Genomic DNA, 16,769 nt, shown 5'->3' with positions numbered 1-16,769 from the left:
CTGAGATAGACAATGTAAGTCCTGATGTAAGCCCATGTTTTATGAGTGGGAACAGTATTGTTGCTCCTTCAGTCATGATTTAATATTATTATATTTTTTAAACGATGTTGCACTTTCAGCTCGGTGGGTAGACTACTCCAGAGTTTTGCTCCTGTTAATAGAAGGCTGACTGCCCGAGACAGGTTTTGTGCATTGAGATGTTGCATCAGCAGAAAATTGAAGTTTTAAGCTGTTTTCTTTGTGTTTTTTATTCCTTTTTATAGCAGATCATGCACACACCAAACATAAATTTGTTAATTAAGATAGGTAGATAGATAGACAGACAGACAGACAGCTAGATAGATAGGTAGGTTTAATCCTGTAATTTGTAAAGTTAAACCTAGATTTTTGATGTGTATATATACCAATTATAATACTGCATTTTTGTTCTTGCAAAAAAGATATTCATGAATTTCTTTGCACTCCTGACAATGAAAACACACGGTTTCCATGCCAGTCAATCTCATTTAATTGAACTGAACTGATGCATATAAATCGCAAAAAAGTACGTCTAAATGAAGACAAGTAAAAAATGATTGTATAATGCCTTCTCATCTAATCTCAACTTCTTGCACTGCTGTGAAAAGTCTGACATGCGCAGTGGAGTTCTGAAGCGTCAGACCAGTGAATTCTCTTCTCTGACGACGTAGCACCGGATAGGTTACAAACCCGGAACTAGTTACGTTGTCTTGCTAGCTGCTTGTTATGCTGGAGAAATATTACATTTACTCATTGATTTTTATCCAAAAGCCCACATACAAGCAGCTGGCAGCTTAACTTAAAGAATACCAGTGACTTTGAAGCAGAAATATAACTGTTTTGAGCAGTAGTTGTCAATTTTCTCCGGTCTGGAGGACGGTCGTCCTCGTTTGTTTATCGTCGTTACATCTGTACGTTTCTCAGCTGGTCTTCATTCAGTGACATGATGGACGTTGAGATGGACGGTCCGGTGACGGAGGACTCCGGCCCCGGAAGGAGGCGCAGGGTGCACGGTATGTTGAAGATGTACTACGGGCTGAACGAGGAGGGGAAAGCCGAGGAGAAGCCGGAGTCTCTGGATCCCTGCGACATCAACGGGCCTCATTTCGACCCAGAGCTCTTCCTCAACAAGGTGAGGGGCTAATGCTCTCATATTTACTGGTTACACTGGGATATAAGTCATGTATAGCTTTTGCAATACTGTACCCCTAACGTTGCTGTCATCATTGTAAACAGGAGCTGTGAAATGTGCTTTTGTTTAAAGCTCTTGTGAGCAATTTTAAACTGACAATAAAAAAGACTTGAATCTACACTAATGCCTCTGTATGACCTGCCTGTATTTCTGCTGCAGCTGTCAGATGAGGTGGCATACAGCTGAAACAGTCCTTTATTCCATTTTCCATTATTAGTCATTATGAGTGGCAAATTAGACATGTGAAATACAGATGGATATCATTTTGTCAGAAGACGTTACTTCCGTTTATATTTTTAAACATTGATGTCAGATGATATTAGCATAAACATTTGAATACCATCTCAGCAGATATGGAAATCTGTGCTGATATTTACAACCTTTTTGGCCTTGCATATTGGAAAAAATCTTATATCGCCCTTAGATATTTGCAATTTCACAACTGTACCATCAGGTGTCACACACTCAAGGAGGCCCATTGTGGACCCTGAACATTTTGTATGAAGCCCCAAAAGTGAAACAATTATTAAACTGTTTACTTTTCTGCTCCTCTTTCAGCTCCTAAGTGTGTCACAGGAGACCCTTGGAGTTATGCAAACACTTTTTAGTTGTTAAACAACAGTATTGGTAAAGGTACTGGTATCAGCATCTTTACTGGCTAAAATGATTTTGGACATGTTTGACATCGTCAAAAATCCAACACTGGCATCCTGTCCCTACCAATTTTTGATGAAATTATTCCTCTCCTTTGCATTGTTCAATAAAATAGATTTTTTTTAAACTTTACTTAACTTTACTTTTTTATGCTTTTTAATGCTTATTATTCTTTACACTGTAAAAAAGTTCCCGTTGTGAAATACTAAAAGAAAAACAAATTTTACAGCTTTTTGGAGTTCAAGGGCCCAATTTAAAACTTCATGTTACCATTTAGTTGATGTAACATGCTCATTGCTAAAAATTTTAAGTCTGCAGAATATTTTTCCAATCAAAAATACATATATTTATTGACATAACTTAAGTAGGTGCACCAATTATTTCAGCTGAGGCCCCACAAAATCTTTATGTTCACTTGGTACATGCATCACTTGATTTAAGAAACTCAATATAATGTGTTGTATTGGTGCATCCAATAATTTATAATTTGTTGACTCAACAATAGTCAAACATTCATCTGAGCATATTTCAACACTGTTATTTCCTTGTTAGTGTTAGATAGGGAACTTAATACCAAAAAGCTGCTTCTATGAAAACAGGTTTGAGGAAAGCTGTTATATGACTAAGAATTGGAATGCTGACAGTGCTTGGCTGATAATTGAATCTGCCATTTTTGAGGCTAACTGTCTGGCTTTTGTGCATTTTGTGTCCAAACACAGCTCAGACGGGAGTGCTCCCTAGCAGAGCTGATGGATCAGGAGACCTGCATGGTGAAACAGATCCGCTCTTTGGACAGCGACATGCAGACGCTGGTGTATGAAAACTACAACAAGTTCATCTCTGCAACAGGTTGGAGTTTTAGAGCTCCTTAGACACAGATTGAACGTTGTCTAAATTTGTTGAATGTTGCTTCTTGGAATACTTAAACATTTTTTGCATGATTTTATTTCCAGACACCATTAGAAAAATGAAGAATGATTTCAAAAAGATGGAGGATGAAATGGACTGCTTGTCTGCAAACATGGCAGCGATCACTGAGTTTAGTGCAAGTATCAGTGGTACTCTTCAGGACCAGCACACACAGATCACTAAACTCTCCGGTGAGTGAACCGGCTGTTTGGTTTGTTGAACTTTTTGGACTTCATCATCGTTATTTTTTCATTGTTGTCTCGTTCTTGTTCTTCCTCAGGGGTTCACACTTTGTTAAGGAAGCTGCAGTTTCTCTTTGAGCTGCCTGCCAGATTGAATAAGTGTCTGGAGCTGCAGGCCTACGCTCAGGCAGTGAGATCACACCGGCGTGCCCGCTGTGTGCTGCAGCAGTACAGCCACCTGCCCTCCTTTAAGGGGATCCAGGACGACTGTCACGCTATCATGGACAAGCTGGCGCAGGAGCTGCGGCAGAAGTTCAGGTGGGAATCTCTGCCTACACTCAGATTTAAGATGGGAGCATAACTCTGAGGAGTGGCATTCTCTGCTGCAAAGAAATGTGATGGAAAAGTGTTCCATAATAATATGAGCCACAGGAAGTGACAGTTATCAACCACTACATTCACACAGTGACAGCAGGAAAGTTCTTGCCATTGACTGAATACATAAAGACTGATGTTGCACACCCACTTGTCCAATAATACTAAAATAAAGTCAAGATTCCCACATCTTTATATCCCCACATCTTCAGCTGGTGATATCATTCAGAGCTGGTCTTCACCAAGGTTATAATAGTTTGGGATTTATCATTAGTTTTTATTCTTATTTTGTTTTCACTTTCTGTGTTTGATTTCAGTTTAGTTTTTATTAGTTTTGACTGCTGGTTGGTTAGTTTAGTTTATTTTATTTTTTTATTTTGCAAAAAAGGTTTGTTTTACTTAAGTTTTTATTAGTTTAAGTGTTAGTTTTAGTTTTTTACGGATATACAGTGCTTAACAAATTTTTTAGACCACCTTAACCCTAACCAAAGTAAGGTTTATGCCACAGCTGCCCTAAATTAACAGCATTGGTAATTCCCAAAATCATTTTTCATATTGGTGTAATGGTTATTACATCATTATGTAGAAGCTCTTTAACCCAAATAATATTTTAATGCTAAAATATAATTATTATTGTTATCCATGAATTTTCAAATTGACTGATTTCCAAAAAAAAAAAAAAGAAAAAATAGTAAAGCACATTAATATTTCTTGATTAATATGTTGAATTATAGTTATTTACTTGCATTCCTGAACAGAAAAATTTGTTTTAGTGGTTGAATGTTATGCTTGATTAATTTCTGACTTCTCAGAGTAGCCCAGTGAGCCAGCTCAAATTTGGGTGGATTTAGTTTGAAATCCCTCATTCCTGTTCAAAATGGTAAAACGTGGAGAGCTCACTGAAAATGAAAGAGTGCGCATTAAAGCACTTCATGATGCTGAATGGTCTTTGAGACAAATATGACAGGTGGTCTAATAAATTTGTTAAGCACTGTATGTCGGGGCTGAGTGAGCGTAATACATTTTTAAAAACATATTAAAACAGGCTACTCTTCACTTACCATTTTATTTACTTAATGATGATGTTTGAATACAACTCCAACATAAAACTACCACTGTGTGAAGTCTTAACCAATCAGATCAGGCAATTTTACACTCCCCAGACTGTGTGTAGGTGCCAGTCAGTATGGTTGTGTAAAAATACTAAAACTAAGGATATTTTGTCTCCATTTTTATTTTATCTTAGTTAGTTTTATAAGTGCACTATACAGTTTTAGTTAGGTTTTTTTGTTGGTAAAGCTTAATTTTTATTTAGTTTCAGTTAACTAAAAGGATTTTTGAATTTCAGTTTTAGTTATTTAGTTAGTTTTAGTCAACTATGATAACCTTGGTCTTCACAGTAAAGATTGGCTGTTGTAGCTGCTATATTGATGTCTCACCCTTCCTGCTAACAGAATCACACAAACACTCATAGTTCTTGACAGTTCAGTGACTCCCATGTAAGTGTTTCTTATGTTTCCTCTTGCTCATTGGAGGAGAAAAAGGCAGACTTATAGGACTTAAGCACCAAATGTGTTATCAAAAGCTCTGAATCTTTCAGGTAACTAATAGAATTATAACTCCATGCCGTTTTTAAACAGTCTCTCCTCAAAAGTGTTATGTTTTACAACTTTTTTCTGTCAGTCATGGTACAGCTGTCTACTCATTTTTCTATTGTTAAATAACTAATTAGACCAACACCGCTTCGAAAACAATGAGTTCTTGGGCATAAATCAGTGTTAAAAGAGCTAATTTTAATTGCAGAAACCATATTTGAGAAAAATGTACTTGACTAGATGGGATTTATGACCCATACTACAGCCAGTTAGTTGTAAAATTGTTGTGATTTCTTTGTATTATGTCAGTCACGGATTACATTATTAGGTACACTGTTCAACTGTTTATTAGTGCAGATATCTAATCAACCAATCACATGGCAGTCGGTATGAAGGCATGGTCAAGATGATCTGCTGAAGATCAAAACAAGCATCAGAATGGGGAATAAAGGGGATTTAAGTGACTTTGGCAGGCTTTTTGTGTTGTTCACATTAAGTTCTGACGCAACTATTCAAATGTTCACAGAAGAAATGGAGACTCATCAGACCAGGCAATGTTTTTCCAATCTTCTATTTTCGAATTCGGTGAGCCTGTGTGAATTGAAGCCTCAGTCTGATGTTCTTAGCTCACAAGAATGACACCTGGTGTGCTCTTCTGCTGCTGAAGCCTATCTGCTTCAAGGTTCAGCGTCTTGTGCATTCAGAGACTGTATACCCAGGATATGAGTGATTATCTGAGCTATGGAGGCCTTTCTATCACTTTTAGTTAAACAGGTGTACCTAATAAAGTGATTGTATCATCGATTAATTTGACATACATTATCATTTTAATGTTTCCTTTATGACTATTGTTGGCTGAAAATGGGGAAAATTTGGACCAGAATCAGGCTATATTTAAAGTAGAGCTAATAACAAACAATAGAATAGAACTTCTTTGAAGTTAGTGTAAGCTGTGTAATTTGTAAAGAGCGTGTCTGCAACACTTTGGAATTATCCACACCTATTCTGTGGTTCTGTGTCACACAGTCCAACATCAAATTAGCAACTGAATCCTAAAGTAAACTGTTGTCCACCTTAAGCTCTCTTGCGTAAACAAATCTGCTGTTTCAGTATGATATATGGCCATTTGTCCTTCCAGATTTTTATTATTCATCATCTGATCAGCTGTTGTTCAGTCTGGAATGGTTGATTTTCAAACAGTCTTTAAGAGTCACCACTTTTGAGCAACTTTCAAATCTTTGAAACAGTCACACTAAAGCAGCATCAGAACCTCCAACCCAAAGCATGAGGTCAAAGGAAAATTGCATCCATGTGAATATGGTGAATTGATCATTACAAATCCTCACCCCATTACTTAGAGCAGTGGTTTTTTAACCGATGGGTCAGGATCCAGAAGTGTGTCTCAGAGCTGTTTTCAGGAGGTTACGAATGTGTGCTGAAAAGAACCAATGACAAATCAGACTTTAAATCTAAAGAAGTTTCACAAGGAAGTACAAACATTTTTGGAATTTCAGCAGTAATCATTAGGATTTCTTTTCAGAACCTTCCAGCAGTCTTTTTCAGAAGATTTGCTTTAATAATTTAAGTTTTTCTCTGGAAATGTTAGGGAATTTTGGAAAACCTCCTTGCAAAACTTTCTAAGACAGTCTGGCTGCAGACCGTTCATCTAGACATTGTTTATCTCAGAATGGAGATACATGCAAAACTTTTGAAATAAAATCAAATTAAACTTCCATTTAGGATTAAGGTAAGGGCTATGGCAGCCGTTGGGAAACCAAAAGTTAAAATTTAAAACCTGACCTGCAAAACCTAATTACGAAACGTTTATTAAAGCAGAGTAAACAGTCTGCTTACAGGACAAAAAGCTTGTCCTATGAAAACATTCAAATTCAGTAAGCTTAGCTTACATAGCTTTGTTATCTGCCTAAGCTACGTAGATAATAGAGCTACAGAGCTAATATAGCTAAAGCTAAGCTCACAAAGCAGCTATGTAGGCTACATAGATACATTATCTACATAGCTAAGTTAGTTTTAGCTACATTTGCTATAGCTCACGTAGCTCACGTTGTCAAAGCTGACAGCTACAGATAATGCAGCTACATAGCTACTGTAGCTTCATAGCTAATGCTGAGCTCACAAAGCAGCAATGTAAGCTACATAGATACGTTATCTATGTTGCTACGTGAGCTTTAGCTACTTTTGCTAAAGGACACGTTGCTTAAGCTAACTTAGCAACATTGGCTTATGTCATTATGTTTAGTATGTAGTAAGCATAGCTGTGTTAGCTTTAGCTAAAGCTAACAAAGCTAAAGTAAGCCACTGTTTGTGTAACTACTTTTGAAACTGGTCTACACATATTTTAATCCTGAATTAGACCTCTGAACCATTACTTCAGAGTAATGCCATTATTAGCCTTCATTCCCTAAATGAATACATGAGTCATACATCATAATGCAGCAAGATGTGGGTATAAAGAGATTTATTGTCTTGTTTTTATTTCTACTGTAGATAAACTTTTTCTTCTTGTTTTGCCATTTTCTCAGGGATGGTGGCTCAAGTGCTAAAGATTTATCGGAGTGTGTCGAGCTGTTGCTACAGTTGGACGAGCCTGCTGAAGAGCTCTGTGATAAATTCCTGAGCCATGCACGCTCTCGGCTTGAGTTGGACCTGCAGGGCCTGGAGGCAGAGATAAAACCCTACCCGTCCTCCTCAGCCGTGAACGATGCCTCTGCACGCAGGTCGTCTTCTGCTGCACCTGGATCTTCTGCTGATAACTCTCCTAAAACAAGCGCTATCCCTTCTCCCACCTCCAACACTGACATCCTGGAATTCATTGACCGAGGCTGCAATGAATTTGTCAGCAGCTTATGTTTGGTTATCACATCCTATCAGGAACTCTTTATCAATCACGCTCAGACTGGGGAGCTTGCAACTAAAAACATTCCTCAGATGGCGAACAGTAAGCTGCTTGACTTTGTGGATGATCTGGCAGCTCGGTATTTCTCTTTGGTGGAGCGGAGGATACAGGAGGAGAGAGGAGTTGCAGATAACTCCCTCCTTGTCCGTGCCCTCGACCGCTTCCACCGCAGACTTCAGGCTGTGGCCAAACTGCTGCCAGGCTCTGCCGTGCCAAACCAGGGCACTGAGATAGTGATTCGAGCTGCAACAGAGCGGGTCAAACAGTACCTCTCGGCCCTGCAGAGCTTCTTCATGGACAGCCTGACAGACGTGAGGCAGGCTCTGGCTACACCTCGACTCTCTGTGGCCGGGGCTTCTGTTTCTGGTGGTGGGGCCCTTCTAGGGGGTTCAGCCTCCAGCAGAGACACTCCAACCAGCCTGCCAGAGCTGCTCTCCTCCCTGTCAGCCTCCATTCTCAATCAGATAAAGTCAGTGCTGGCATCAGTGCATCTCTTCACAGCTAAAGACATCACTTTCTCCAACAAGCCCTACTTCAAGGTGAATAGTTTTAAACTTTGCCCGGAATAAGCTCTCTCTCATGTGAGCTAAACTCCACTCCTGAGCACATAATCATGATTTAATAAGTTATGTTATTATAATAAGTATTATTTTCCATCTGTCTTCTTCTCACAGGGTGAATTCTGCAGTCAGGGTGTGCGTGAGAGCCTGGTGGTAAGCTTTATAAAGTTTGTGTGCCAGTCTTCTCGACAGTTTTGTGAAGGCGCAGGAGACAAAGGAGGATCAACTCCTCCAGCCCTTCTGCTGCTGCTGAGCCGCCTCTGCTTGGACTATGAAACCTCGACTATCTCCTACATTCTCACTCTCACAGATGAACAGTTCCTTGTGCAGGTGAAAAGCTTGTCACTTTTTATAAATCCAGTAGATTGAAAGAAGACCACCATTCACTGCAGCAAAATAAAAAAATGTTTTCTTTGCGTCTAAGGACAGGTTTGTTTTGTTATGTGTTTTCTCAGCACCACAGCCCAGTAACTCCTGTGACAAGTTTATGTGCAGAAGCCAGGGAGGCAGCACAGAAACTACTCAATCATTATGTGAAGGTAGGCTTTTACTGCAGGAAACCAAAACAATGATGCAGGGGAAAAGAAAAACTTTTTGACACAAAAATGTGCAATTTGTTTTATTTTGCAGGTCCAAGGACTGATAATCTCCCAAATGTTAAGAAAGAGCGTGGAAACACGAGACTGGGTGAACACGATCGAGCCTAGAAATGTCCGTGCTGTGATGAAGAGGGTGGTGGAGGACACCACCTCCATCGATGTGCAGGTCACAGCTTGATTCATCTCAATATCTTCTTGTTTTATAACCGTGTGTGATTAGGCTGTTCTATAAATCTTTTTTGCTCCACTACAGGTTGGTCTTTTGTATGAAGAAGGTGTGAGGAAAGCACACAGCAGTGACTCTAGCAAAAGGACTTTCTCAGTCTACAGCAGCTCCAGGCAGCAGGCCCGCTATGCTGCCAGCTACACTCCCAGGTAAATTAGCGGCAAATGCAACACTGAGGTGATCAAAATAAATGCAGTTTTTCAGAGATGTAACTCCTCTGGATTTACTTCTTAACTTTGGATGTTCAGACCTGAAAATTTAGCCGTAAGATTAAAGTTATTCACATGGATGATAGTTTGTGCTCAGCTCAAACTCCTACAGATTTTGAAAGGATGGGGCAGGACAGGACTTTGGACTTTGCTGCTTATGTTATTTTAAACGTACACAAGTCTCTTTTAGCTGACAGGTAACAAGAGATGCACAGCAAGGGTAGCAGTGTTAATACCCTGTTTTTACTGTATTTTCAAAGGCTACAGATAAGATATAAATAAAGACTAGATATGATTAAAACTATCTAGAAATGATGCCCAAACAGCCCAGTGGTTTGTTAGTATATTAGTCTAAATTTCCTTATCCTTGATGTGTGAATTGATGACTAGGGATGTTCCTATGTGTCTGTTTCCCAATTTGGCCACACACTCATTTAAATTGTGTTTAACTCACCAGTCTAAAGAGATGGAAATACTTAGGAAACAGTCAAATTCATCACAGGGTCACTGTGTTAGCCACACGGTACAGAGTATATCAGGCTCACATCAGCTAACTTTAGTGTCTAGCTCCACTAGCCTTCGTTCCTCTGTGCAGATTAATATTGGGCTTTGATATGAGGTTTTTTCACTTCAGTTGAGTAGTTATACGTGAGTTCAGCCCTTGACAGCCTACATACCACTTTATTTCCATGTATTACTTAAAAAGATGTCATACCGTGCTGTTCCTACTACAGCTTCTCATGTTTATGTCCGGGGGACAAAAGTCCCGGGGGTAGCAGCCACTGACTGAAACTACAGCGGTTCCAGTGGTGGGAAGTTCATCACGGTTTCAAAGAGCTTTATGGATTTCAAGCCTGTGTTTATAAAATATTATAGATAATTAGACTGACTCATAAATCTCAGGCCAGCTAATATGATAAATGCATTTAACAGTTTAACTACGCACATCCCATTGATGACAGAACACAAAGAAAGAGGTTGCGTCTAAAAGAAAAATAGACACAAAAATTACAAAAGAATCGATAAAATCTAGAAAATTATGCCGAAAAGCTGTTATCATACAGCATTCAAAGTCTCTTCCAGGCCTCTAAATCAGAAAGCAGCAGGCCAAGACTAGAGTGACTCCAGCACCGACGTTAGCCAAGCTAGCACCATCCAACCAACCAGCTGAAGACAGCACAGAAAGCAGACTGGATAAGCAATAACATGTAGAAAACAAAAGTTGTTGATGCATTTTTTTAAACACTAATGTTATAGTGGCTTTTGGTCATGATGGCTTGTACCTCCTAAAAAGTGGGTCACCAGGAATAAAGTTTGGGAAGCGCTGGTGTAAGGTGTCTCCCTGCTAAAACTGAGCAACTCACATTCATGGATCATTTGCAGCGTTTACCAGAAAGGCCCCTTTTAACAGTGTTTCTCCCTTAGTATATGAAATTCATGTAAAAAACCATAACGTTGGTTTACTGATTAGGTGTAGTTTTTATTGAATAGAAAATTCACAGCTAAGCTGTGCCGAGTCAAACCAAGTAGAGCCAAGTTGCATAAATGTTACATAAAACACTGTTGGGGAAAAATTCTGAAAACTCATTTGATTACCAAAAAAATCTCCTCCCACCTGTGGATCAAGGCCCAGACTTTGAAAAGAGTGCCCTCCACAATGAAAAAGCTGATGAGTGTTGGTGTATTTTTTAAAAGTTTCTAGCCCTGTGAATAAAAGGCTATTTTACATTTTTCAAACCATCTAAAGTGCCTGGACCTGGATCATATATACAGATGTTTTAGGTCATAATTTTTCCACCCTTTTTTTAGGTATTTCTTCCCTGAGTACTGGTGGTTTGAGCAGAAGTGCTCCTGTTGTCTCTCTTTTCCATAATAAAAAACATGGGTTTAATTCAGTTATTTCTTGGTTGTGTAACATCCATAATTTGGGACCAAATATTTGTATATGTAATCTAAGGCCTGACAGCAGTAGACTGATCTTATCAAGCAGCAAGAACTGAAAACTTTTCCAAAGTGAAAATATCCTCTGCACCTTGACACACATTTTTATTTTCTTTCAATTTTTCTTGGAAGCATTGATGGTGTTGCTCTCTGCTGCTAACATGAGAACTGACAGAAATAGCATTATAAGTTTGAAAGGAGAGCTAAAAGTTTAAACCTTTGCTCCTTTCTCACCTCTACACAGCTGACCAGTCCTGGTGTGAAGTAGGAGGGAATGCCAGATTGTCAGTTTTAGAAACATAAGGAAATGGTCTGAAACATTTAGGGCTCTCTGTAATGATGTCATGTTGTTTCACATTCACTATCTTTATTGTACCTCCTCATTAAGCAGTTTTAGAAATACCAGAGTTAACTAATGACTTGTGTTCTGTCTTTGAGTGACATGGTGACACATTTGGTGACAGACAGACAAGCAGCAAATCTGTCATCTCCTTCACGTTCTCTGCAGGGGACAGTTGTTACTCAGTTGTCTTTAATCAGGAAACAAGGTCATGGTTTTAATTGTGGAGTTATTTGTGTCTTTTATCTGCCTGCAGCGCTCCCATGGATACCAATCTACTGAGCAACATACACAAGCTGTTTTCTGAGAGGATCGACATCTTCAGCTCAGTGGAGTTTAACAAGGTCAGTGCAGAACTTTGTGATGTTGATATTACATAAAAAGTTGAGACATTGTGTAAAATGAAAATAAAAGCAGAGTGTGATGATTTCCAAAAGTGTAAAACCCCATATTTAATTGAAAGTAGCACAAAGATGACATTTTAAATTTTGAAACTGGGAAATTTCACTATTTGTGAGAAAGTATGTGCCCATTTAAATGTTATGCCAGCAACACGTTTCAAAGAAAGTAGAGACATTGGCAGCAAAAGACTTGAAAAGTTGTGAAATGCTGAAAGAAGACATCTCACAGTTAAATCAATTTTAAGAAGCAAAATATTAGTGAAATGATTGGGAATTTAAAGAGGCTGAGTCTATCAGTACATTTACAAGTGCATTTCAAAAAATTAAAATATCAAGTAGAGTTCCTTTTTCCCCTGTTTACTTCAAAAAGTTACACTTTTAAAATTCTAGATTCATCTCATACAGAGTGAAACATTTCAAGACTTTTTAGATAGTGATGATTATGGATTACAGTTCACAAAAATGAAAAACATTTACTATCTCAAAATATTAGAATATTGTGGTAAAGTCTAATTTGCAAAGCTTTCTGTGCTTTATCAAGTCCAGAGTCAACACTGTCAGCCATCTACCAGATTCTGATTTCCTTTTCCAGCAGGACTTGGCACCTGCCCACAGTGAAGCCAAAACTATCAGAAACTGGTTTGCTCACCATGGTATTGCTGTACTGGCCAGCCAACTGGTCTGACCTGAACCCCATAGAGAATCTCACAGATGTTGTCAAGAGGAATATGAGACACCAGACTCAACAATACAGAGCAGCTGAAGGCTGCTATCAGAGCAACCTGGGCTTCATAACACCCCAGCAATGCCACTGACTGGCTTCATGTCACATTGATACAGTAATTTGTGCAAAAGGAGCTCCAACTAATTACTGATTGCATAAATGAGCATAATTTTCCAGAAGGACAACACTCCTGCATTATAACTCCTTTTTAATGGTGTTTTGTGATATTCAAATATTTCGAGATAGTGGATTTTTTATTTCTGTGAGCTGTAGCAGTAATTATAACAGACAAAAAAGTCTTTAAATATTTCACTTTGTTTGACATAAATCTAGAATATAGAAGTTTCACTTCTTGAATTAAATCACAGGAAAAAAGGAACTTTTTCATAAAATTCTATTTTTTAAATACACTTATAGATATTTCAGTGCAAAAATTTGACATACTGTATCTTGAATGTGGGGCAGCTTCGGATGAAAAAAAAACAGAATAGTGTGCAAGGCCTTAACACATTAATTTGACTTTACAGCATGTAAACAAGCTGTAATTGAAGTAAGGATAGAGAGGGATTCACCACTCCATGAAAAACAATGCAACAACTAAAGAAAGGTCTATTTAAATATGGCACAATGTCCCAACTTTTTATAAAAGTTGCTTTTGGCAGCATCTCTCACACAAACCTTTCCATTGTTCCAGGTCTCTGTGATGACGGGGATCATAAAAATCAGTTTAAAGACATTCCTGGAGTGCGTCCGCCTGCGTACGTTTGGCCGTTATGGGCTGCAGCAGATCCAGGTGGACTGCCACTACCTGCAGATGTACCTGTGGAGGTTTGTATCTGATGAGAATCTTGTTCACTTTCTGCTGGACGAGATAGTGGGAAGCTCTGCCCACCGCTGCCTGGATCCCGCCCCCATGGAGCAGAGTGTGATCGAGGTCATCTGTGAACGAGGTTAAAGCTCAAAGTGCAGTACAGATCTAAACACTGTTCCACTAACACACACAGAACAACAAATCCTGCATTCAAAATCTAACAGTCATTGTGCTGCATCATTGCTGATCAATTTTAAATCTATTAATCGTGATTTACATGATTTGAGATTTTGCATACAGATTCTCTAACATTAATGTCAAACTTAAATGAAGAACAATTAAACCCACAAAAGTTTTTTCTTCATCATTTGACTGAAGGCACGTTTTTTTAAACTGAAAAATATGAATAAATCTCTACACACTACGAGATTCAAACAACACTTTGATGCTGTGTTATCTCAAAGCTCTCTTTGTGTGTCTGTCAGTAAATTTGGGTTGGCTCTGCGTTACACTCCAGGCACTTGCCTTACTAAGTGCACATAAACCTTAAGCACTTGGGATTAATATTCAAAGAGTCATTTACAAATCATAAAATATGCGAAGAAAAATCCTGTCATCTCCTCGGCCTGCAGAGAAAAGAATGAATTATCCATGAGACAAGCTGAACTTTTTGAAGCTTTTATCCCTTGAAGGAAACTTGTTTGATGTGAATAGAGTATGAATGAGTAAAGAGGAGTTGCTGTCTTGTTGAAATCTCATGTATTATTATTAAAAGCTTTAGGGGCCTTTTGCTAAATAATTTGCAATCTGAATGTCATCTGATTATGTAATCTGTATCCAACACTAAAATAAATATGACAGATTTGTGCTGGTGTCTTCTGCCTCCAGGTTTGTTGATTCTGTTTTTGTGCATGTCTTCTTTCCACAGTGTTTGTTCTCAATAAACATGTATGATTGTGAAGGCAGAAGTGTATCCCTTTTCTTTTTTAAGACCATAATGGACAGATTCAAGAAACTAGTTTGTTTTTTGTTTTTGTCTTTTTTTTTTTTCGTTTTTTTTTTTTTTTCTTTTTAGATAGTTGCACGATCTCTCTGGAGTTGAATCCATAATAACTGCAGAAGAGTAGAGACAAAGGGAAAGACTGGCTGTTCAGTGCAATCAAAGGAGAAAAAATGTAAAACAGTTTTCGGGTGCTCTTGGAAAAACAAGTGGAAATTGTACACATTAAAATGGGTGAAAACAGGCAGTTTAAGCATGAAAACCAGCATTTTTTTTTTAACCATGTATGTCCATATAACCCATGATGAAGACATACATTGTCAAAAAATTCAGATTCAGACAACTTTAGCTTTCTATGTGGTTTTGCCAGTATAGTAAATGCTTTAGATTTTCCTTCTCTATTGTTATCAAGACTGGGTGAACACAATTGAGTTTTTGTTGTCTGTTGTTGTATACATGAAGTACCTAATTTCTTCCTTTTCTCATACACTTCAGAAAAGTATTTTGATCAGACAAGTAAAGAAAAACAAGACGAGGAAGATATAAACTTAGAACAAAAAGTAAGGAAATTTGTGTTTGGTAGATTTTTTCTTTGTTGTAACAATGCTTCTTGGCAATACATTTTATACCTTTGGAAAGCCTGTTTATTACCCTTTCAAATGGTGCCACATTTGTAAGGATCACGCATTTGTGGGATGAGCAACAGAGCTGAGTATATGGGTTGCGCCCATGAAAAATGTGCCAGATCTTCTCTTCCAGCTCATTCTGCCATTGACTCTTGTTTGTTGTTGGTGGACTGGATGATTGAAGTTTGAAGAAACAAGACATATTGACAATTTAACAATTTATTCATTTAACAAACAGGAGCCTCAGTAGCGTGTGGAAGAACCATACACAGCCACAACAGCCTGGCTCCTCCTCCTCATGCTGGTCACCAGCCTGGTCACACATTACTGTGGGATGGTATCCCATTCTTCAACCAGCATTTGTCGCAAGTCAGCCAACGTGGTTGTGTTGGTCACTCTGGCACGAACAGCACGCCCAAGCTGACCCCACAAGTGTTCAGTGGGGTTTAGGTCAGGACTGCTGGCAGGCCATTCCATCCTCTCCACTCCCAAATTCTGGAGGTAATCTCCGTGGGGGTGAGCGTTGACATCTTGGAGGATAGAGTTCTTGCTGACAGGGTGAGAAAACGGTATTCTTGGGGTGTTGTCTTCTGGGGACGCCCACTTCGTGGCTTGTCTCTGACATTCTCTGTTATATGGAACTTGGCCTTCAGTTTGGAGATGGTACTAGGGTTAACTCCAAATGATGCCGCAACTTGGTTTTGCAGAACACCAGCTTGAGGTGCCCAACCGACATGCCCTATCCAGATCAGTCAAACGTGGCATGCCGATTCTGGAAGCAGACATCTGCTGACCACTGTAGCAGGGCCCATGCTCACAGGTGCTGCCAATCAGGCACCTGATTGGCAGCACCTGGGGGTACCAGAAGCTAAAAACAAGAGTCAATAGCAACAGCAAAATAAGCTGTTTGGCATTGCCAGAGAAGATCTGGCACATTTTTCATGGGCGCAACCCACATACTCAGCTCTGCTGCTCATCCCACAAATGCATGTTCCGTACAAATGTGGCATCATTTAAAACGGTAATAAACAGGCTTTCCAAAGGTATAAAATGTATTGCCAAGAAGCATTGTTACAACAAAGAAATAATCTGCCAAACACAAATGTCCTTACTTTTTGTTCCAAGTCTATATATATATAATTTTCGCCCGTTCCTCTCAAACACCGCCACTGTTTCGACTTTATTTACCAGATTGTTAATCAACATTTTTTTCGAAATTTTATTTATAATGAAAACAAATCTTAATCCACTCCTTTTTATCCTGATATCCTCTTCATTGCAGAAAGGTGTAACAGAACGGTTTCACAGGTAAAATCTACATATTCATGTGTATGTCACAACTTGCTCACTGTAGAGTAGAGCAGACTGTCGCCACCGGATCAGCTCAGCTGATTGGCTGTTCCGTCTTGTCCCTACCCTCTTCTGATGGCAACGGAGGACTGTGATTGGCTGACAGAGCTCTGTGCTGTGCATGGTCCTTCTAGGGCGTT

The 16,769-nt window shown here is 38.9% G+C and overlaps 1 protein-coding gene across 2 annotated transcripts; it reads left to right on the top strand.

The window, feature by feature from the left end:
- Positions 1–695: 695 nt before the first annotated feature.
- On the top strand, positions 696–14,578 carry vps51 (VPS51 subunit of GARP complex). Of its 2 annotated transcripts, XM_041802179.1 has the most exons (11): positions 696–1,150; positions 2,584–2,713; positions 2,818–2,964; positions 3,054–3,273; positions 7,469–8,381; positions 8,517–8,732; positions 8,858–8,941; positions 9,033–9,167; positions 9,255–9,376; positions 11,974–12,061; positions 13,537–14,578. In XM_041802179.1, the coding sequence occupies exons 1-11, from the start codon at positions 962–964 to the stop codon at positions 13,795–13,797; spliced, it is 2,505 nt and encodes an 834-aa protein (XP_041658113.1). In that variant the 5' UTR covers positions 696–961; the 3' UTR covers positions 13,798–14,578. The 2 variants fall into 2 exon arrangements, with proteins under 2 accessions (XP_041658113.1, XP_041658114.1); XM_041802180.1 differs by lacking the exon at positions 9,255–9,376 and having other exon boundaries at positions 13,537–13,671.
- Positions 14,579–16,769: the final 2,191 nt, after the last annotated feature.

Source organism: Cheilinus undulatus, linkage group 12 (assembly GCF_018320785.1).
Source record: "Cheilinus undulatus linkage group 12, ASM1832078v1, whole genome shotgun sequence".
Classification (NCBI taxonomy): Eukaryota; Metazoa; Chordata; class Actinopteri; order Labriformes; family Labridae; genus Cheilinus; species Cheilinus undulatus.
This window is presented reverse-complemented; position numbering and strand designations above follow the sequence as displayed.

Excerpts from the sequence above, each read along its gene's own strand:
- vps51 (XM_041802179.1), top strand. The coding sequence starts at position 962 with ATGATGGACGTTGAGATGGACGGTCCGGTGACGGAGGACTCCGGCCCC. Across the intron at positions 8,382-8,516 it reads CCAACAAGCCCTACTTCAAG|GGTGAATTCTGCAGTCAGGG; the intron begins GTGAATAGTTTT and ends TTCTTCTCACAG. Across the intron at positions 9,377-11,973 it reads GCTGCCAGCTACACTCCCAG|CGCTCCCATGGATACCAATC; the intron begins GTAAATTAGCGG and ends ATCTGCCTGCAG.